The sequence below is a fragment of the Vitis riparia genome, chromosome 12 (assembly GCF_004353265.1).
Source record: "Vitis riparia cultivar Riparia Gloire de Montpellier isolate 1030 chromosome 12, EGFV_Vit.rip_1.0, whole genome shotgun sequence".
Taxonomy (NCBI): Eukaryota; Viridiplantae; Streptophyta; class Magnoliopsida; order Vitales; family Vitaceae; genus Vitis; species Vitis riparia.
This window is the reverse complement of record NC_048442.1, coordinates 3,774,086-3,797,356: the sequence shown is the minus strand read 5'-3', so window position 1 is coordinate 3,797,356 and position 23,271 is coordinate 3,774,086. Positions and strand designations below refer to the sequence as shown.

Here is a 23,271-nt window from a genome sequence, read left to right as displayed (position 1 = left end):
TTATAAATGGCTCTCCCTCCGTTTTTTTCCAAAGTTCGAGGGCTTGAGACAAGGAGACCCTCTCTCCCCTTATCTGTTTGTGATAACCATGGAGGTGTTTAGTTGCTTTTTTGAGAAGGGCTATTAGTGGGGGCTTTTTATCAGGGTGGAGGGTGAGAGGCCGGGGAGGTGAGGGGATATTGATCTCATACTTGCTGTTTGCGGATGACACTTTGGTGTTTTGTGAGGAGTCTCATGATTAGTTGACACATATAAGCTGGCTTCTCATATGGTTTGAGGCTTGCTCAGGGTTGAGAGTTAATTTGGAGAAGAGCAAGCTTATCCCGGTGGGGAGGGTGCATGATATAGAGGATTTGGCCTTGGAGTTGAGTTGTAAAGTGGGTGGTCTGCCTTCCTGTTATTTGGGTCTACCTTTGGGGGCACCCTTCAAATCAGAGGTGGTTTGGGATGGAGTTGAAGAGAGGTTTTGAAAAAGGCTTGCAATGTGGAAGTGACAGTATATATCAAAAGGAGGAAGACTCACCCTAATCCGAAGCACTCTCTCTAGCATGCCTATTTACTTCATGTCTCTCTTTTATATGCCCAGAAAAGTAAGGTTGAGGTTGGAGAAGATTCAGAGGGATTTTCTATGGGGTGGAGGAGCTCTTGTGTAGAGGCCATATCTTGTTTGGTGGAACTTGGTTTGTTTGGAAAGAAAGAAAGGTAGTTTGGGTGTGAGAAATTTAGCTTTGTTGAATAAAGCTCTTTTGAGTAAGTGGAATTGGTGCTTTGCCATTGAAAGTGAGGCTTTGTGGAAGCAAGTTATCAGTCACAAATATGGTGTAGAGGAGGGAGAATGGTGTACTTGGGCTGTAAGCGGGAGGTATGATGTCAGGCTTTGGAAATCAATTAGAAAGGAGTGGTTGTGTATGAATAGCAGTTTAGCCTACTGCGTGGGTTGTGGTAGAAGAGTGAGATTCTAGAAGGACAAGTGGTGTGGAGATGAGCCTCTTTGTGAGTCATTCCCTTCATTATTTGCCATCTCCTTGGCTAAAGACACTTGGGTATCGGATGTTTGGAACCCAGACGGTGTAAGGAATGGTTGGACCCCTCTTTTCTCAATGGCGTTTAATGATTGAGATGGTGGAGCGTTTTATGCTTAAAATCCAAGCCTTTAGGGTGCAAAGGGAGGACGAGGATAAAGTGGTGTGGACAACATCTAAGAGTGGAGCTTTCTCAATCAAGTCGCTTAATTCTATTCTGGAGCCTAGAGGTTCTTCTTTGTTCCCTTGTGGTAGTATTTGGAGGGCGAATGTACCTCCTAAGGTAGCATTCTTTGCTTGGGAGGCTTCCTAGGGTAAAATCTTAACTTTGGAGCAACTCCAGAGGAGGGGGTACTTTTTGACAAATAGGTGTTTTCTATGCCTTTCTAAAGTAGAAACGATGGATCACCTTTTACTTTATTGTGTAAAGATGCGGGCATTGTGGAATCTTCTTTTCTCCATTTTTTGTGTGACTTGGGTTCTCTCTGGTTCAGTAAAGGAAACTCTCATTGGGTGGCATGGAACGTTTGTGGGGAAGACCCGTGAAAAGGCTTGACAAATGGCCCCCTTATGTATATTTTGGTCAGTCTGGAAGGAAAGAAATTTGTTAGCTTTTGGGAATGAGGAGCTTTCGCTTCAAAGGCTGAAATATTCTTTTGTATGTAATCTTTTGTCAACATATTGTGTGAATGGCCGAATACCTTGACCTTGAGTTTTGTATATTATATATAGACTTTACAAGGATGCTATACATTGATAGCAAATAAAAGCAAATAAATTCCCGCATGATTCTAGCCCTATACATGTAAACTATAATCTGTCAAATAATGTATGCTAACTGTATAGAATAATAAATGGAAAAATAAGGAAACAATTGTGGCCTAAAATAAGGAAAGAAGTGTGGACAGCAAAGCTGTCCTTTGACAGCCCCCCTCAAATTGATGCAGGTTGATCAACCAGCATCAATTTGCTACTTAGTAAGCAATGTCGATGACGAGGGAGAGCCTTGGTGAAGATATCGGCAATTTGTAAGTCAATGGAAATATGTGGAAGAGTGATAATACGAGTTTCAAAGGTTGCACGGATAGAGTGACAGTTCACTTCAATATGCTTTGTGCGCTCATGATAGACAGGATTGGTCATGATCTGAATAACACTTGTATTATCAGCATGTAGAGGTGTAGGATCGGTCTCAGAAAAATCTAACTCCGCAAGCAAACCTCGAAGCCAAATGATTTTAGAACAAGCAAGAGACATCGTCCGGTACTCAGATTCCGTAGATGACTTAGAGACTCTGTCTTGCTTCTTACTTTTCACAAACATCTTAAACTAAAACTCCCAACTAAGATAGTTTTTGCCATTGAAACGAACAATAGAATATTCTCCAGACATTACAAAGACAGAAATAGCCTAGGAAACAAAAAAAAACATCGTCAAAGAGCCTAAATCTGATAACAAACCTCCAAATAATCGAAGATTTGCAAGAGCCTAGAAGCGAAGAAACCTAAAGAAAACTCTAAGATCACTCCACAGATGTGTTGTCACAACTACAAAAGCTGGGCTAGAGTCCGAGAGCCCCTAGGGCTAAATCCGAGAAAACCCAAAGAAAAAAACTAGAAAGTGTGTAAACTGTAGGTTCAGAACACAAGCTTTGATACCATGTCAAAATATTGTGTGAATGGCTGAATACCTTGGCCTTGAGTTTTGTATAATATATATAGACTTTACAAGGATGCTATACATGGAAAGCAAATAAAAGCAAATAAATTCCCGCATGATTCTAGCCCTATACATGTAAACTATAATCTGTCAAATAATGTATGTTAACTGTACAGGATAATAAATGGAGAAATAAGGAAACAATTATGGGCTAAAATAAGGAAAGAAGTGTGGACAGCAAAGCTGTCCTTTGACATCTTTGGTCTTGGGTTAGGGTGTTTATACTTTTGAGTCCTTCTCTTGTTAGCTTTTTTGAGCGGCTAGGCTCTAAGTAAGGGTAAGGGTTGTTGTTTATTTCCTCCTCTCTTGGTTTCGAGCCTTTGAGCTGCTTTTGTATACTCTCTGTATACTTAGAGGGCACTATTTTGGTGTTTCCTCTTTCCGTTTAATATTATTCTCTTTATCTATCAAAAAAAAAAAAAAAAAAACCTAAGTTGTAATGTCTCTTCGATAAAAAGTTTAAGATCTTTAGCCCTTCTTTTGCTGAATTTATCTTGCTCATCCTGATGAAAGGTCTTGTATATTAGGGCCTAACAGTTCATTCTCCTTTAAATAGTTTTTAAGCCCTTTCTAAAATTGAATCTCCTTCTTTCTTTCCTCAAGGAAAGTTCATCTGAAAATCCAAACTCCCCTAAAAATTTGGGCCTTTGCTCCTTAATTGCATATGCCTTCAAGCCAAGAACTTTGGCTTTGATACCAAAATTGATGTAGGACAACCCTAGGATGGTTGCCTACAATCAAGGGTAGGTGGACTAGGGTTTTATTTTTAGGCTGTAAGGAGAGCAACAAGGAATAAATTTTATGATAGAGAAACTTATAAGATGAGAAATAGAGAGAAAGAAGAAACAATGAAAAAAAAATGGAAAACCTTAGAGTCTCACTAAGGCCTTGTAGAAGTCTTACCTAGAGGAAAATCAATGGAGTCTCACCATTGAGGGTTGCAGCCTTGCAATGAAAGAAAATATAATATTATTAATATCAATTCATCCCTTTGATTTATATTGATTAGCCTATTTATAGGCTTCTTTAAGAAATTCAAAGTCTATTAAGATTTTAATTCTAATTATAACATCCAAAGTTTACTAAGATTTTAATAACCTATCATGACTCAAATTCTAATTATATTATAACTCAACTAGTTAATCCTAATTAGACTTCAAGAAATACCAATCCTAATTCAATTCTAATTAATATTAATCCTACTTAAAGATTACTTAGGTCTTCCCATTCCTCTTTGAATAAACTTTAAAAGGCTTTCCCCCATCACCCCACTAACAATGATATTGTATTAACATGATCAGTATGTCCGTAAGCGAAACAACTTGAATGCATGATCATGTAATATGCTCTTGCACAGCTGATATTTCTTCAATAAATATTTGGTTTTAAATTTCTTAGAGCCTTATTCATCTGAGTGCAGAAGTGATGTCCTAATGCGAAACTTGGACAATTTGCATGCTCGTGAATTGCTTTCTAGGATTGTTATTGATGAAGCCCATTGTGTAAGTCAGTGGGGGCATGACTTCCGACCAGATTATCAGGTGATGACTATCTCAATCTTCTGGAGTTCACTCCATGGATGTTTTTTTTTTTTTTGCAGAGTGTTAATTGTATATTGTAAAATGTCCAGGGTCTTGGTATCTTGAAACAAAAATTCCCAAATACTCCAGTTTTAGCTTTAACTGCTACTGCAACAGCCAGTGTAAAAGAAGATGTAGTGCAAGCCCTTGGTCTTGTTAATTGCATTATTTTTCGGCAAAGTTTCAACCGCCCAAATTTATGGTAAGTGTTGAATAAAGATATGCTGTGATAAAATGTTAAGATTATCACTTACCGTGAACATTGCAGGTATTCTGTTCTCCCCAAGACAAGAAAGTGTCTGGATGACATTGACAAGTTCATTAGAGAAAATCATTTTGATGAATGTGGAATTATTTATTGTCTTTCAAGACTGGACTGTGAAAAAGTTGCTGAAAGGTTACAGGTTTGTCTCTTTTTCGTCATCTTGATATAGAAGGAGAGTTGTCTTGTATGTCTTAAAGATGTGATAACATATATTATTCAGAGTATTCCTAATCCTCTGGCATAAATCTGTCAGATATTGCTATAATTTCTCTAAAAAGCAAGTTTCTTGTTGTAAGTTTGATCGGATTTTTCTTTGATCTTCTTGAAAATGTAAGAAATGTTGATATTGACCATCAGACTTGGGTTCTAAAAATATGGAGATGTTGGACTTATTAGGGTTATCGATATGTTATGAATATCAATTTAGAAAACGGTGAAATGTAGTTGCAAATCATCGAGGAAGTGCATGTCTTGGAACTTTTGGATGTTGGATATATGTAGAAATTTCTTTTTTCTAATCTTTCACTTGGTGCCCTTTGTATATCCCGTGTAATTTGGTGCTTGTTGTAGCTCTTCTTGTAGCGTCTCTTTTAATACATTATAAATATACCTGCTTAGCTAAAAAAATAAAAAACAAGAAAAATGCAAAGTTCCTCTCAATTCTTTTGTAGCATAGCTAATTAATTTTCAGATAAGGAAGACATAGTTTGTTAGAAAATGCACCTAAAAATGGGGAGGCACCTTTTTTTTTTTTTTTTTTGCTGACCTTTGTTTAGTATGTTTTTGACATTGAAACTGATACTGAGTTTTGATCAACTAAAATTCATTACAAAATTATTGTTTAAGTGAAACCCTTTGGATTCCTTAAGAGAGTTTCTGTTTTTCTTCTGTTCAGGAATGTGGACACAAAGCAGCATTTTATCACGGTTCCATGGATCCAGCTCGACGTGCCTTCATTCAGAAGCAATGGAGTAAAGATGAGATTAATATAATTTGCGCAACTGTGGCTTTTGGAATGGGTATCATTGATTATTACTATTTTCCTGACTTGGTAGCTGATGACAACCATGTATTGACATAGTCACTAGACTCATTACAGGTATCAACAAACCAGATGTCCGCTTTGTCATTCATCATTCTCTTCCAAAATCAATTGAAGGGTATCATCAGGTAATTTGTGAAAATGATTTTACCATCTTTACAAATTGTTCTTATAAAATATTCCTATTGTTGATCGAGTACTTAGTTTTCACTCAATGGTTTTATAGTTTCACCATATTCTCTCATGACCCAGGAGTGTGGCCGTGCTGGTAGAGATGGTCAGCGTTCATCTTGTGTGCTGTATTATAGTTACAGTGATTATGTACGTTACACTGGTATTAGTATTGTATCTTATTTTTGTAATTGGACATTGATTATGGTTGTCATGCATATATTCATATCTTAATATTTCTTTATTTTACCTCTTAAATTTTCATATTCTACTGCAGATCCGAGTGAAGCATATGATCACTCAAGGAGTAGTAGAGCAAAGTCCATTGGCATCTGGACAAAATCGTTCAAATATGGCGAGTTCAGGAAGGATATTGGAAACCAATACTGAAAATCTTCTGCGCATGGTACTTATAAAAACTTCTTGTCTTTGAGTCTTTACCCTCTTGATGCAAATAGAATGCCAGTTGAGTCACTGAGTTGAATGTTTTCAGGTAAGTTATTGTGAAAATGATGTTGATTGCCGGCGTCTCCTACAACTCGTACATTTTGGAGAAAAATTTGATTCGGCCCACTGCAAAAAGACTTGTGACAATTGTTTGAAGATTAAAAGTTTTGTTGAGAAGGATGTTACCGAGATTGCAAAACAGCTGGTTTGGAATCATCCTCACTTTATAGTTCATATATATATATATATATATATTCTTTTTTTCGTTACGGTTGTTTGCCATTAATATAGATTTATAATTGTTTCACATAATAATTATGCAATCATGCATTGGTATTGCCTATCAATTCATTTTTGTATTGTATTCCATGCAGGTCGAGTTGGTGAAGTTAACACGAGAGCAGTTCTCATCATCTCATATCTTGGAAGTGTATAGGGGTTCCTTAAGCCAATATGTATGGTCCAAAAGTGGAAATATGCACCTTGTGTTCTCTTTTCTTGTTTTTCTTCAACCTCATCTGTACTTGTCTAATTTGAATCCCAGGTTAAGAAACACAGACATGAAACTTTGGGCCTGCATGCAGCTGGGAAACATCTAGCCAAGGGTGAAGCATCTCGAATTTTGCGCCATCTTGTTACTGAGGATTTCCTTATGGAGGATGTTAAGAAAAGCGATATCTATGGGTCTGTGTCATCAGTATTGAAGGTGCAGCTATTAATTGCCTTGAGTCAATTATACTTCATTTGGTATATAAGATGATTGTGTGGAAAGAAGGAAACCACCTACTTTATCCTCTTATGTCTATTTATTGCTTAACTAAAAGTTGCGGTATTTGTTTTACCTTTGTCTTCAGGTGAACGAATCCAAGGTTTACAAGCTCTTCTCTGGTGGGCAGAAAATTATATTAAGGTTCATCTCTTCATAAATTCTTAGTAATTAATCCTCTAAAAACCATGCCAACACTTTTTTTCCCCTCCAATTAACTTTAATTTAATACTTGGAAGTAGTGATTTGGACAACTTCTCATCAACAATTGGTGTTCCAGATACCTGGCAACATCACCTATTGGACACTTGCAAACATTTCCATGATTTATATATATGATTATTAACTGTACAGATGAGTGAGGTTATATAATCATTCCACTTTCTCATAACATATCATGAATTGGTGCTTAGGGGCATGTTTTACATTGTTTCTTGACTGGTATATTGTAGCATGGCCATGGAAGTTTACTGTTTGTGTTTCTTACACTGAAGACGTATAGAAACAGTAGAAAAAAACGCATGAAAGTTTGAACTAGCATGAGTTTGAGCTCTTGCTATTGGTTCAATCTGCTTCAAGCTCATAAATATGCACTCCAGAAAAATTGTACTTCTCATGATGCTGGCGTTTGATATATACCAAGCAGGTTCCCTTCCTCGGCAAAATCATCTAAACTGAGCAATTTTGAAGCAACTCCAGCGAAAGGCTCTCTTACATCAGGAAAGCTAAGTCCTCCACGAATAGAAACCCCTGCTCATCTCCCAGAGGTGGACTTGGTATATGCATTTATTTACCTCTTTTTAACTTTCTGCTACATGATTTTTCTTTCAAATGCCCTTGAGTGCTAAAAATGAACTTTTATTTTATGACAGAATCTGTCAGCAAAACTTTATTCTGCTCTTCGGATACTTCGAACTGTACTTGTTAAAGAAGCTGGGGAGGGGGTCATGGCATACCACATATTTGGGTGAGTTCTCACCCATTTCAGTTGTTCCTTTTTTTCTCAATCTAAATTTTGTTTTCTTATCTAATTTATTAACAAAAAGGAGCATTTCTGTCAGTAAAATCATATCCTAATATGTTGCACTGTTTTTCCCCTCAACCTAGAAATGCCACATTACAGCAAATAAGCAAGAGAATACCCAGAACCAAGGAAGAACTCCTTGAAGTCAATGGCATTGGCAAGTAAGTTTTTTAGATTTGGTTTGGTGGCATTTACTTGGTAAACCATTTATCTCTAATGATGATGTTGGCTTTATTCAGGGCAAAGATAAGCAAGTACGGAGATAGAGTGCTGGAAACCATTGAGTCAACCATCAAGGAATACTACAAGACGGACAAAAATAGCAGCAGTAGCAATGACAGTACTGATACCATCAAGAGGAGAAGAGAGTCTGCTAAGGTTTTAGATGCAAATCCGGAGGATGATGACTTCACGAAAAGCACTGATCGATCCAGGGGAAGGGCTATGAAAAGGCACAACAAAGGCGGTGAGGCTAACAATACCAGAGAGACAGACTATTACAACCAGTGCATAGATGATGACTTAGACTTTGATGACTCCAATTGTGATGTTGCCATTAATGGGTCAGCTCCAAAGGTTGATGGGGATGGTGCAAGAAGAACACTGCCTTCATGGTCAACACCGAGCAATAAGGGTCACGGCCAAGATCTCAATATGTTCCAAGAATATTCCTTCAAGGGGTAGCTGACATATTATTTCCATAATTTAAAGTTTTGCATTCCTATTTTAGAAAGAGAAAGCCATGCATTTCAGGCTCATAGAATCAGATTGTGTTGCTTTGCTTGAATATAACTGAAGATGAATATGTAATCTTGTATAGTGTTGTATTTGAAATGCTTGTTCCTGGCAAGTTTTTTGAAGTTTTTTATTATTATTTTTTGGTTTTGTATTTCGTTTTCCTTTAGGACACACATAAAAGCAGGGAAGATGAAGGATGTTGGGCAATTTGCTGTGGCTATAGAGTTGGTATTAGTGTTTCTATTATAATGTTGTCAAGGTAAAATCAAGTAGTCTTGTCTACTTCCCATTTACTTCGATTATCATTTTGTTGATTAGATTTGTTTAATTTATTTGATGCGGGTGATCTCCATCTTCTTTCAATGTCTTCTTTAGTTTTATTTAAGGACCAATTGTGTTTTTAACTCATATAGGCTTGATAATTAAGATAAGGTCCTTCGACCACCCATAATTGATTATAAGAATATGAGATAATAATTGACAAAAATATTCATTTGATTCATTTTTGTCTTTATTTTACCACTTATCATTATTTTTTCTTATTTAACCATTTTTGGATTTTTCATTATTTTTTTTTAAACTCTTTTATAAATAATTAAAAAATCAACATTATTTTTTATTTTTAAATTATAAATAAAAAAATTATATTAATGATTCAAAGACTATTTTGGAAAATACTTTCTAAAAAAATTAATTTAAATAAATGAAAATTATCTTTTACATTTATTTTTATCTTTTATATTTTAGAAGTAAATAATTTAATAATTAAAATGCCGATTAAAATAAATATATTCACTATTTTAATTTTTTTTATACTAAAAAGTATTTTAAAGTTTTTTTGTACTATTATAAAATAAAAAGTTTAATTTTTTTTAATCTTCTTCCTTCCTTATTTTAATAACTTTTTCAACGTGACTTTTAGTAATAAGTTATATGAAATGTTACAAATTTGTTTATTAAGGATTTTTTTTAATGATTTGAATTAATTGAAAATTTATTAAAATAAGAAAAAGAAAAAGAAAGAAAAAGGATGGATGGAGAGTTTTTATTTTAAGTACTCAATTAAAATGTTTTCATATGATCTAATTTTAAAAGTGAATTATATCAATACATAATAGAGATTGAATTTTTCTTATATAAAAGGGTTGAAAGGTATATTTATTTATTTTAGATGAAAACAATTAGTTAAAAATTATATAGATTATATCTAAGTTTGGTTTTAAAAAAAATTTCTAGTTTTTTAATTTTAATTTTTTTATTTTAAAAAATAATTTTTATTTTCTATATGGTCTCTTTTTGAAAATATGTTTAATTAAAAAATGAAAACTATTTTTAAAAATGAAAATTGAAAACCTTGTTTAGTACGTTTTTCTTATATGAAAATAAAAAAAAAATTATTTCTTTATTTATTACGCCACTATACAATTGTATTACACTAATTGTATAATGAAACTATACTAAGTGTACAAAGGTACACAAGGCTAACGTTTGTGAAATATTATAATCGATTATTAGTCATTCTTTTTTTTTTTTTTATCACTCACGACTTACACACATGTCATGCATTTTATTTAATTCTTACATGGAAATTCTAATACTTTCCCCAATAATGATATTTAGGAAAAAAAAATTTGACCTTAAGTACTATCTTCTCAACTAAACCATTGGAAATATGGTTAAACACTCCTATATAGACACATAACTTAGAAGTGATATGAAATTTATGTCATTGTACAAGGGTATTACACTAACTGTACAAGGGAAATGTACTAATTATACAAAAGTGTACAAAATTACTCTTTGTGAATGATTTTAATCGATTCTAAACCACTTTTTTATTTTCCTTGTCACCTAAAGATTGTACACCTATGTCATGCATTTTATTTAACTCTCATATGGAAATTCTAATATTTTCCCCAATAATGATATTTGGGGAAAAAAATGACCCTCAGTCATCCACCATTTTGTCAATCAAACCATTGAAAATATGATTAATACATCTACATGGATATATAACTTAGGAAATATATGAAATTTGTATCATTGTACAAGAGTATTACACTAACTGTATAAGGGAAATGTGCTAAGTGTATAAGGGTGTACAAGACTCCTAATAAATTTTGTATGATTTTTAAACAACTTGAGTTTGCCATTAAGACAATTATTGATATTTTTTTTTTTTACCAAATTATATCATTAAGACATTCCCTACAAAAATTAACACATATGAAATAAAATTAAAATCAATCATGTTTGAATTGTTTATTATAAATAAACTAAATGAAATATATATTTGAACTATTTTGCCTTTATAACATAATTTCATTGTTATCAATAGAGATTAAAAAAAATCATATTTAAATGGAATTAAAAATAAACAAAAATTATTTTTGTAACATTTTTATTTTTTAAAATCATTAATTTAAATTATGAAATTAATTTTAAAATTAAAAATATTTGTTGTAATTATAGTTTTGAAGATTTCATGATTTTTATCTTATTAGTTTGAAAATTTTGCTTTAATAAGAAAGTATTTATTTTAATAGTTTTAAATATTTAAATCTTTATTAAAAAAATTAGGATTAGTGTGGAGAGCAATTAAGTAATTTTGTAATGAAGAAATTTTGAATATTTTGAAAACTTTAATTCGACTAATTACCCTGTTTACACTTTCAAAATTATCGGAAGGTTGGTAAATTAGTCTTAAAAATAATGTCTTTTTGATTAATAATATTTTATGAGGTATTTAAAAAGTATTTATTATATGTTCTATAAATTTAAAAAATATATAATATTTGATGATATCTAATTTACACAAATAAATAATACTAATATTATATGAGGTGTTTAAAAATTATTTAATATATATGAGAAATAATATAAGTTTGAAATAAATAATAATATTTATCTTATATTATGTAAGTTTTCAACATATTTAAAAAATATTTATTATATATTATGTAAATTTGAAAAAAAAAATATTTGATGAAGTATCTAAAAGTTATTCACTTTAAAAATATATTTGATAATAATAATTTTTAATCATTTTTCATATTTAATTTGATGAAAAAAAAAAAGAAGATTCTAAGTTGGTTCCACTATTGAATAAATGAAAGAATGATAAAAAAAAGAATGAGAAATATGACATAATTGGTTAGACTTTCTCATTTAATAGTTAAAAATAGTTTAGAGATTTTTTAAAGATAATATATTTGGTCTCAATTTATATTTTGAATTTAATCGGGGGAGCTTTTCTCAATTACCCAATTTAAGTGGGATGAAAACATAATTCTTCCTTTATTGTTTAATCCTGACCCAGGACTCGTACCTCAAGATAAGTGCATTGAGATTCGCACCTTGCGATCGCGCATTGGGATTTGTGCCTGAGGAATGGCACCTCTGGGTGTGTGGCTTGGATTCATGCATCCGTATTTGCACCCCGACAAGCACGCATTAAGATTCGCACCTCGATGCAAATATTTACCACTCATTTCTTATCTTTGGCAGTGTACGGGTGTAATGGAATCAATTTCTTTATCTTTGGACAGTCTGGGTCTAGTCTCCGACAATGTTCACTCGATTTTTCAGAATCCGAAGTTATCTTTTTTACAAACGACAAGATTGAAATCTGTAGCTTATCCCAATGTTAAATGAGTTTACGTAGATATTATTTATTTTAGGTTTAAAAGACACTTACGATTTTAAAACCCATTTATAAAATTAAAAGAAATTTTTTTACGTAAATAACATTAAAAACTTTCTCCGATATTTGATATGAAACATCATAAACACTTTTATACAGATACAACGTCTTTATTGTGCCACATTGGATTATGAGACTAAATAAGCAAATACCCCATATGGGTCCAACCAAACCTTCACTTCCGATTTAAGGATTAGCTGTGATACCATTATAATGATTTGCTTTCAATCATATAGATATTATCTGTTTTACACCTAAAAAGCCTTACGACTTTAAAATGCGTTTACAAATTGAGAGAAACGTCTACATATATAGAGTTAAGAACTCTCCCCTGTTTGATGTGAGACATTACATGATAGGCCTTTTAAACAAGTCCATGTATGGATTATTGAAACATATATAATTACGGGGGATTCTATTTTATGTCACATCTTTTATATTAAAGAAATTTTTAATATGCGTTTTGATTTATATGACTGTGTTTGAACTATTAAAATATGCTAAGGAATGAAATTTCAACTTTAACAAATAAAACCAATATAATTATACTATGAAAAATATAAAAATAATAATTATAATTAATTAAAATTTTATTTATTTTAAAATTATTTAATATTTATATATAAAAAGTTAAAATAAGTGAAATGAATTCAAAATAAAAAATACAAATAATTTATCAAATTTAAATTTATTTTTTATATTCTTTGGTTTTTTATTTTATTTATTTTATTTTTTCTGTGTATTTTTTTCCTCACATTTTCTCTCAAATTATTTGAGAACCACACGTGACCTAAATATTTGGCTTACCTCAATGCCACTGAAATTGATACTTCCTTTTGTAGCAATCCCACTTTCATTTTGAAGAAATTACTTATTAAACTCTAAAACATTGTCATAATATTTTTTTTTTCTAGCTAATGCTAACTATTTACATGCTATTTTCTCTTATTTCAATTCATATAATTACTTCATTCTATTTATCATTAAATAAATAAATTATGTCTTCTAAACACACGTCTAAGTATGGATTGCAACATATAAAATTGTAAAAAAAAAAAATTATATTACATTTTTTATATTTTAAGAAATTTTAATATAAGCTTTTAATCTATATCAATAAATCTAATATACTAACAGGTGATATATATATATATATATATATATATATATATATATATATATATATATATATACACACAAAAAAAAAATGAGATTAAAATATAAAAAAATTTAATCATCATTACAATGTGAATAAATGGGATGTGTATAGTCATATAATTAATATTGATTACTCTAATCTAGGATTGGATTTAAATTAATTGGATTGTATGAAAATCCATTCATAATTTTTTTTCCAAAACCCTTTTATTTTTTTGTATATTTATACAAAAATTTAAATAATAAAATAAAATTTTAAAATAGTAATAAAAAAGTATAAATAAATTTACATACCTTTAAAAAAAATGAAAAATTACATGATATAATTATAATTGATTGGACTGTTTAATTTACATGTAACCCCTTTTACTCTTTTTTTCCTTTTTCTTCCTTCATAAAAACTACCATGGATGGGCCATCGATTGAGTGATGGCACACCTAATTTTCCACATTCTCATAATTAATTTCCAACGAAAATAATACACATTATGCTTGGTGTAAATTTATGTAAATCCGTGTTGCCTTCAAGTGACAGGCCATGTGCTACTCTGCCCCATCTTTTTTACTTTTTTGCTTTCTTCATTACTTTCCACTCAATTATTGATGGCATTGAGTCCTTATCGGAGCAAAGAAAGCTTCTTACTCCATTCCTATTCTTCCTAACGACCTCCTGTGTCTTTCATTTCCACTTCGCATCTGCTTACCTTCATCTTCCTCTCAATTCCTTCACTTCCTCTGCAGAGAAACAGACATGGCCCTGGAGTTAGTTGGAGGAGCTTTTCTCTCCGCTTCTCTCCAAGTTCTTTTCGACAGGTTGGCTTCTTCCGAGGTCTGGAGCTTCATCGGGGGACAGAAGGTCAGTAAGGAACTCCTTCTGGAGTTGCGGGAGAAATTGCGGGTTGTGGATGAAGTGCTCGACCATGCTGAGGTGAAGCAATTTGCAGATAAAGAAGTCAAAAGGTGGTTGGTGGGCGTTAAGAATGCTGTGTATGATGCGGAAGATCTACTGGACGAGATTTCTACGGAAGCTTTGCGACGCAGGATGGAAGCTGCTGACTCCCAGACCGGCCTAACTGACGCATTGAACAGCTTTTCCACACGGTTAATGGCCCCACTTGCTGATCATCCAAGCATGGAGTTAAGGGTAAAGATGATCATCCGCAAACTGGAAGTTCATGCAGAAACAAAAGATAAGCTTGGGCTGAAACCAGGCGATGGTGAGAAACTGCCACAGAGATCACCCTCGACTTCGCTGCAAGATGACTCTTGTGTGTTCGGCAGGGATAAAGTTAAAGAGGAGATGATTAAAAGGTTGTTGTCTGATAATGTAAGCACCAACAGGATAGATGTGATCTCCATAGTCGGCATGGGCGGCGCAGGCAAGACCACACTGGCTCAGCTTCTGTATAACGATGCCAGAGTGAAGGGACACTTTGCCTTGACAGCATGGGTTTGTGTTTCGGAGGAGTTTCTTCTTGTTAGGGTAACCAAATTAATTCTTGAGGAAATCGAATGTGCAACCCTTTCTGATATGCAAAGCAGCAACCTAAATTTGCTTCAGAAAAAACTGAAAAAGAGCCTTGCTGACCAGAAATTTCTACTTGTCCTGGATGACGTTTGGAAGAAAGGTTGTAGTAGTGAATGGGATCAGTTACGAATTCCGCTCCTAGCTGCTGGGAAAGGAAGCAAGGTTGTTGTGACTACTCGGGATAGTGATGTTGCAACAATCATGCGTGCTGATCATACTCATCCTCTGGAAGGGTTGTCCCAGGCACATTGTTGGTCCTTATTTGAAAAACTTGCATTTGAAAATGGAGCCTCGGGCCCATATCCTCATCTTGAATCAATAGGCAGAAAGATTGTGGCTAAATGCCAAGGATTGCCTTTAGCGGTCAAAGCACTTGGCCGTCTCTTGTATCCTAAAACCGACGGAAGGGAATGGGAACAAATTCTGGAGAGTGAAATATGGGATTTGCAAGATCATGAAATCATTCCTTCGTTGATATTGAGTTATCAAGATCTCCCATTGCATCTGAAACGATGTTTGGCCTATTGCTCCATTTTCCCTAAGGATCATGTATTCGACAAGGAGAATCTGATTTTACTATGGATGGCAGAAGGACTTCTACAATTTTCAAAAGGCAATGAAAGAATGGAAAAGGTAGGTGAGCAGTATTTTGATGAACTTGTATCGAAGTCATTTTTTCAGAAATATGCTTTGGAAGAATCATACTTTGTCATGCATGATCTCATACATGACTTGGCTCAATATATATCTAGCGAATTTTGTATTCGATTTGAGGATGATAAGGTGCAAGAAATCTCTGAGAACACTCATCACTTATTGGCCGTTAGTAGGAAATTTGATAGATTGGCTGTGTTTAAGAGGTTTGATCATGAAATCATTCCTTCGATGATATTGAGTTATCAATATCTCCCATTGCATCTGAACCGATGTTTGGCGTATTGCTCCATTTTCCCTAAGGATTATGTATTCAAAAAGGAGGATCTGATTTTACTATGGATGGCAGAAGGACTTATACAATCAAAAGGCAATGAAAGAATGGAAAAGGTAGGTGAGCAGTATTTTGATGAACTTGTATCGAAGTCATTTTTTCAGAAATATGCTTTGGAAGAATCATACTTTGTCATGCTTGATCTCATACATGACTTGGCTCAATATATATCTAGCGAATTTGAGGATGATGAGGAGCAAGAAATCTATGGGGGCACTTATTACTCAACGACCGTTAGTAGGAGATTTGAGGCCCTTGCAAAAATAAAGTGTCTTCGAACGTACCTTGAGTTAAATATAAGGCAATGTCCGCAATTTCCTTTGTACATGCCAACTAAAAGGGTTGATTTACACGCTATATTATCTAAATGGAGGTACTTACGAGTGTTGTCATTACGTTTTTGGATTCTTACTGATTTGCCCGATTCAATAGGCGAATTAAAATATTTGCGTTATTTGGATATCTCATATTCTAGGATTAAAAAGTTGTCTGATTCAGTGTGTTCTTTGTATCATTTACAAACGATGATACTATCAGGAGATAACTGTTGCATTGAATTACCTTCAAGGATGGATAAATTGATTAATTTGCGTTATCTTGATATAAGTGGATGGAGAGAAACGCCAAGTCACATTAGTCAATTAAAAAATTTACGGAAGTTGAGTAATTTTATTGTGGGCAAAAATGGTGGATCAACAATTGGTGAATTAGGAGAGCTTTCACATATTGGGGGAAGACTTGAAATTTCAGAAATTCAGAATGTGGAGTGTGCTGGGGATGCGTTGAGAGCGAAAATGAAGGATAAGAGACACCTTGATGAACTATCCTTGGCATGGAGAGACGAAGGTACTAATGATGTTATACAAAGTGGCGTCCTCAACAACTTGCAGCCTCATCCAAATTTAAAGCAGCTTACCATCGAAGATTATCCCGGTGTAGCATTTCCAGAGTGGATAGGAGGACGTTCTTCACTCTCGAATCTTGTCACCCTGGAGTTGAAGAGATGTGGAAATTGTTCATCATTGCCACCACTTGGGCAACTACCCTCTCTTAAACATCTTTCTATCTCATTTATGAGTGGAGTAGAGAGGGTGGGAAGGGAGTTTTATGGGGATGCTTCTTACTCCTTCCCATTCCTACAAACTCTAAGATTTGAGCATATGTACAACTGGAAGAAATGGTTATGTTGTGGATGCGAATTCCATCGTCTCCAGGAGCTTTATATAAAGCATTGTCCCAAACTCACAGGGAAATTACCAGAAGAGCTTCCTTCATTGAAGAAACTTGAAATTGAAAGATGTTGGGGGCTGCTTGTGGCTTCACTCCAAGTTCCAGCCATCCGTGAATTGAAGATGTTGGGTTTTGGTGAATTGCAGTTGAAAAGGCCAGCCTCTGGCTTCACTGCTCTTCAAACTTCACATATTCAAATTTCAAAAGTGCATCAGTGGAGGCAACTGCCATTGGAACCGCACGAGCTCACAATTACAAACCTTGATGCTGTAGAGTCTCTACTAGAGGAGGGAATCCTGCAAACCCGCACTTCTGCTATGCAAGATTTGAAAATCTTGGTTTGTTATTTTTCCAGACCGTTGAACAGATTTGGTTTTCCCATGGTCACATTAAAATCGCTACAAATCTGTGACTGTAACAACGTAGGGTTTCTCCTACCTGAGTTGTTCAGATGCCATCACCCATCTCTTGAAAAATTAAAAATCATCCGTAGTAAAACCGATTTATCTCTCTCATCATCCTTCTCATTATCCTTCTCTTTAGCCATCTTCCCCAGGTTGATTCATTTTGATATCGATTCTGTTGACGGTCTTGAATCCCTCTCCATCTCGATTTCAGAAGGGGAACCAACTTCTCTTCGTTCGTTGGAAATTATCCAGTGCCATGATCTCAAGTCGCTGGCACTCGCACTCGCACTCTCATCCTTGCAGAGATTACGCCTAGAAGATTGTCCACAATTGTTGTTTCACAACGATGGTTTGCCCTCCGACCTACGTGAACTTGAAATTTGCAGATGCAACCAACTGACACCCCAGGTGGACTGGGGTTTGCAGAGACTGGCCTCTCTTACAAAATTCAAAATCAGAGGTGTATGCCAGGACGTGGAGTCATTTCCCGAGGAGCTCCTGCTTCCCTCCACACTCACCACTCTTGAAATTGGATATTTTCCATATCTCAAGTCTCTGGACGGTAGAGGGCTTCAACAGCTTACCTCGCTCACACAATTATCCATCCGTGACTGCCCTCAGCTCCAATTTATTCCACAAGAGGGGTTTCAACATTTTCCTTCTCTTATGGAATTAGAGATCGTACACTGCGCGGGCCTCCAATCCTTTGGGGAAGACATCCTTCGACATCTTTCATCTCTTGAACGATTATCCATCCGTGGCTGCTATGCACTCCAGACCTTGACAGGATCGGGTCTTCAACACCTCACCTCTCTTAAAAAATTGGGCATCAATTGCTGCCCTAAGCTCCAATCTTTGAAAGAAGCGGGTCTTCCATGCCTTGCCTCTCTTAAAAAACTAGACATCTCGGGCTTACCTGAGCTCCAATCCTTGACAGAAGTGGGTCTTCAACGCCTCACCTCTCTTGAAAAATTACGGATCTTCGACTGTCCTATGCTTCAATCCTTGACAAGAGAGAAACTTCCAGATTCCCTCTCTTTTCTAAGCATCGAGAACTGTCCTTTGCTGGAACAGCGGTGCCAATTTAAAGAAGGGCAAGAATGGGATTATATAGCTCACATCCCACAAATATACATCGGTGTTGAGTCAGTCTAACGAAGGTGTTTGCTGCAGTAATATTTAGCCAGGTACTTGTAATTTTCTTCAGAAAACCTATGTTCCAATTCATTAAGTGGCCAAACTTATGTTTCAAATTTTCGAATTATCTCAAGAATTGTGCATCCACATATATAATCCATTTGCTAGTCATGTTGTTGGGGATTTGATTTAACCCATACAATTGTCATATTCTAATGGTGTACAATTATTCATTTTAAGATTCTTTGAAACCAGAGACCTGGAACAAAGATTTGAAGAGGAGCAGGGGAAGATCGATCCCAGGTGGTTTACATTTCATGCATACAACCAATTCTCATATTTCCAAAAATTGTTTGTCTTTCATGTGGACTTTTCTCATTTTCTCTGCTTATTTCTCTTGTACAGGCATGGAGGAAACCAGGCACGTATTCTAGTTAACTGCTTATAAGTAAGTAATTTTACTTGCTTTGGTTTTTCCTTGCTGCTATTCTCTCTTCCAGTGTTAGAAAAGTGGAGATTTAAGTCTGCAAGATTTTTGCAAACTCTATTTATTTGATTTAAGAATTTTTCCAACGAAGATAAGAAGATTAAAGGAAGATTGATCCTAGGTAATTCACATTTTAACCAACCAAGACTTATATTTCCATGACTTCTTCAATTTACCTTTCAAAATGCAAAGACGGCTATTAACTATCTGTGAAATATGTTAATTACTTTAATCCTTTTGAGGACCTAACATGGATTTGTGCTTGTTGATCTCTTTCCCATGCTACAAAATTGGGGATTTAACTTTGTGATGTATTTATCACAGGGTGTCCTAATCTTGTGTATATTCTTGGAGACTAGGGTGCACAACATGCTCCGTTTGTTTGATTTAAAAGTTTTTCCTTAAGCTAGCTGTAACAAGGATATGAAGAGGAGCAAGGGAAGATTAACCACAGATGGGCAACATTTTGAACAATTTGAGACTAGAATCAAATGTGGTTTCTGTCTATTTCTCTTACGGAGGCACAGAGGAAATGAATAAGATCTCTAATTACAAGAATTTCAGGTCACTGATGCATGCTCTGGTACTTTACTGAGTATCACGAACAGTTCATGGCTGATGTCCCACATGTAGTAAGAGATGATCTGGCTTTCTAATGACGACGATTGCACACCAATTTACAGTCAGTCAGGTAATTTTTGTTTTTGTTAATTATTTCAGTTTGATATATTATTTGATTCCGTATCTCCTTCTATTCAATCTTTTGAGATTCCGATAATGGTCCATAAGTTGAAGCTTTTACACAACTATGTTGCAATCCAGGTGCATTGAGCAGTCCTACAGATTTGGTTTCTTGATTAGCATTATTGGGTTTGTTTTCCATGGGCTAAATCATTGGGAACCACTTTTGATTATCGGTTTCTAAGGGGCATTGTGTTTCAGGTATGTAACAACAAAGACGCATACTACATTCTGCATCCAGCATCCCGGTACCCTTCACAAGATTGGTGCAGGACATGCTCTGTTTCTTTGATTTAAGATTTATTCTGAGGGTAGGACTCCGGAACAAAAATAGAAGAAGAATGGGGGGAGAATGACTCAGGGAAGCTATTGCTTTAAGCATACACAACAAGCAAGACACAGAGTTTTGATGAATGCCATTTTCTCTTTTGCATTCTGACTAGCATTTGATCCAAGAACCCCTTTCAGATCTTGATACTCCATTCAAGGGACTGCAGAACCTCAGCTCTCTTCAAGAACTGAATGTTGTTTTCTCACACTTTTGATGCAGAATGAACCCGCCTTGTTTGTTGAATTTGAGACTTATTTTGAAACTAGAAACCAGGAACAAATATATGAAGAAGAGCAAGAGAGAATTGACCCTAGATAGCTTACATTATTGCGCAAATTTATGTTAGATCTAGGACTCATTTTGGAAACTACTGGTCCAAAAACAAACACAGTGAAGCAGAACTAAGATGAAACAATTTATTGAAGACATCTCCAAATCTATTTGGTGTAATCATTTAGATGACTCAAACTAAAATTCTTCATGCTTTAAAAATATGTCACCCATCATATTCTGTCCACTTCCCCTTCATATTTTAATTCATCATCAATTAGAGTTTCTAATGCCAATGATAAATTAAACTCCATAGTGAATTTTTCTTATTCTTTTTCTGATCAATTGTGATTATGAAGCAAATATCTTAAAAAGATAAGTCAGAGCACATCCATAGCTGTACCTCTGCAAATTTCTGATCAATTCATCCATGTTTTCTTTCCTTCTATTTATTTTTATATGGTAGCTGTTGAATTCTCTGACTATATATTCTCATATACTCACACCCAATACTTTCAGTTTCATATATGATCGAATGAAATGAGTGTTACCTAAATATTTGTCTAATTGTTGTGTCTTTTGCAGATACCTTCCACTTTCACCAGCCTTGTAAACCCTACTTATTTGAAGGTATTTCCTTCTCTTCCCTGCTCGTTGTATAGATATCACTACTTTGCTCCTTATAAACCGCACCATTAGTTTTATCAAGAAAAATAGCACCTGTAAAGCTGCAGCTGTTTTCATGGCTGGTCTTGCTCCTAAAAATTTGTCTTTTGTATGTTCAAAGTGAGGGTTTAGTTATTATGACGGCTCTTTGAAATGGAAGGTGGAGTTAGGAAGATGTGTCTGTTGTAGCGGCCATGACATAATTGCTACTAAAATTAAGAGATATTATTCTTGATGATTCTCTCCCTCCTCCTTGATGGGATCTGCAAAAATTGACTAGTGAGTGAGCCACTACCATGCCTTTCCATGCTATATTACCGAAACAAAATTGGTCAAATCTTACGGAGGTGTCTGTTTTGATTTGGCAGGCTTGCACTTACTAGGAGTCCCCATGGTGAAAGGCCCTGGAGATTTTCTTGTTTTGCACCAAGTCAACCAGTTTCAAAAGACAAGCCAGTTTAAGTACAACATCTTTGTGATGCACCTTTGGAACTTTTTTCTTTCCTGATTTTGATGTCATTTTCTTCTTGGTTTGGTCTTTCTTGGGTGTCAACAGTGACCAGGAATTTTTGACAAAATGGAGACTGCCAGTCTCCCTCTCTTATTTGACGGTCAACTACTGTTGTTCTCTCCAAGAACAGTTCCAATTCAGGAAAGGGAAAGATGGGCATTATATAGCTCACATTCACAAATGGAGATAGGCCTAGTGCTGTTCTAATGAAGGTGGTGGTACATCAATATATAACAAGGTAATTGTTCTATGCTCAATATAAATTTCTTCCAAAAATGTTTCACTTGAGATTTTTCTCTTAACCCAACAAGCCTAGTTCGAGATAATTCACACTTCAACACAGCCAGCTTTCATTTTATTTGGCAGATTGCACTTACTGGGAGTTCCTGTAACAAAAGGTTGTGGTGATGCTTTATTCTGCCTAAACAAGAGGATCACTTACCAAAGGCAGGGGGATAGAATTCTAACATCTTTGTTCTATAGTTGCCACTCGCTTCTTTCCTAATTTTGATGCCATTTTTTTATTGTTTTCATTCTGGTGTTTGTTAGGTCTTGATTTTAGCAGGAGTATGCGAAGATGTTCCATTGCTGTGGGGTTATGGTCCTAGAATTGAGAACGTTCTTGTGCTTCTATCGGTGACCATGGGCATTGTTTCTCATTGTTTGTATCAACTAGAGTCAATTGTTTATTTGTAGAGAAATAATGTCCAAAGTTTTAATGAAGGTTTACTCCATGAGACTTGCAAGAAGAATATTGTAATTAAATTGATCATATTTTGAGACTCTTTGTTATTCTGTTTGCCATTTTGATGTCAGTATCATCTTGAAGTGGTGCAGTGCAGTTTCCTCATTGAACTCTATGATTTTATATGGAAAAGATGATTTTGAGCTTATTCATTATCTTCATGCATTGTTCTTTTAGTTATTTTTGCTCAAATTTGAAAGTTTATACCAAGCTAAGAATGTACAAATTGTATGCACTCTTTAGATTATTTGTTTACCCATTTTGTTGTCATTTTATTCTTGTTTTGGTGTTTTTTAGGTCTTGATTGCGACCAGAAATTTAATAGATGTCTACTGCTGTGGAGATGATTATTGAGATCACTCATGGATCCCATTCCAAACAAGCCTATTCTTTCAGTTTTTCTAATGATTAAGCATTATAAAATTAGGTTGTGTGAATAAATTTCTTTTATCCTCTTAATAGACTATCTCAAAAGCCCTTTTGATTTACCATTTTAGGGTTTTGATTCTATTGGATTTGTTGTCAGCCCTAGTAAGTTCCTGTTTTAAAATTTGATCTGTAATGTTAAGACCATTAACAAAGTGACATTATAAGT

The 23,271-nt window shown here is 34.6% G+C and overlaps 2 protein-coding genes across 21 annotated transcripts in view; both read left to right on the top strand.

Moving 5' to 3' along the window:
* LOC117926990 (ATP-dependent DNA helicase Q-like 4A) overlaps positions 1-8,925 on the top strand; it is a 28,287-nt gene extending 19,362 nt beyond the window's left edge. For 3 of the 4 annotated variants that reach the window (XM_034846339.1, XM_034846337.1, XM_034846338.1), the window contains 15 exons: positions 4,162-4,282; positions 4,372-4,523; positions 4,590-4,725; positions 5,482-5,605; positions 5,686-5,756; positions 5,881-5,949; positions 6,077-6,205; positions 6,293-6,451; positions 6,621-6,701; positions 6,791-6,952; positions 7,101-7,156; positions 7,659-7,788; positions 7,885-7,979; positions 8,120-8,197; positions 8,276-8,925. In XM_034846339.1, coding sequence (XP_034702230.1) covers positions 4,162-4,282; positions 4,372-4,523; positions 4,590-4,725; positions 5,482-5,605; positions 5,686-5,756; positions 5,881-5,949; positions 6,077-6,205; positions 6,293-6,451; positions 6,621-6,701; positions 6,791-6,952; positions 7,101-7,156; positions 7,659-7,788; positions 7,885-7,979; positions 8,120-8,197; positions 8,276-8,720 — 2,008 coding nt within the window. In that variant the 3' untranslated portion in view covers positions 8,721-8,925. The remainder of the gene's footprint in view (positions 1-4,161; positions 4,283-4,371; positions 4,524-4,589; positions 4,726-5,481; positions 5,606-5,685; positions 5,757-5,880; positions 5,950-6,076; positions 6,206-6,292; positions 6,452-6,620; positions 6,702-6,790; positions 6,953-7,100; positions 7,157-7,658; positions 7,789-7,884; positions 7,980-8,119; positions 8,198-8,275) is intronic. The other variant, XM_034846340.1, reaches the window with a different exon arrangement.
* Positions 8,926-14,217: 5,292 nt separating this feature from the next.
* On the top strand, positions 14,218-22,824 carry LOC117926698 (putative disease resistance RPP13-like protein 1). 17 transcript variants are annotated; one of them, XM_034845939.1, is made up of 10 exons: positions 14,219-15,905; positions 16,317-18,975; positions 19,166-19,228; positions 19,331-19,373; positions 19,737-20,103; positions 20,235-20,354; positions 21,340-21,384; positions 21,542-21,699; positions 21,789-22,169; positions 22,298-22,824. In XM_034845939.1, the coding sequence occupies exons 1-2, from the start codon at positions 14,387-14,389 to the stop codon at positions 18,941-18,943; spliced, it is 4,146 nt and encodes a 1,381-aa protein (XP_034701830.1). In that variant the 5' UTR covers positions 14,219-14,386; the 3' UTR covers positions 18,944-18,975; positions 19,166-19,228; positions 19,331-19,373; positions 19,737-20,103; positions 20,235-20,354; positions 21,340-21,384; positions 21,542-21,699; positions 21,789-22,169; positions 22,298-22,824. The 17 variants fall into 17 exon arrangements, with proteins under 17 accessions (XP_034701824.1, XP_034701830.1, XP_034701816.1 ...); XM_034845925.1 differs by having other exon boundaries at positions 14,219-18,975; positions 21,789-21,882; positions 21,977-22,169; XM_034845933.1 differs by having other exon boundaries at positions 14,218-18,975; positions 19,181-19,228.
* Positions 22,825-23,271: the final 447 nt, after the last annotated feature.

Bases quoted from the DNA above. Each gene is read 5' to 3' on its own strand.
- LOC117926698 (XM_034845933.1), top strand. From the start codon at position 14,387: ATGGCCCTGGAGTTAGTTGGAGGAGCTTTTCTCTCCGCTTCTCTCCAA.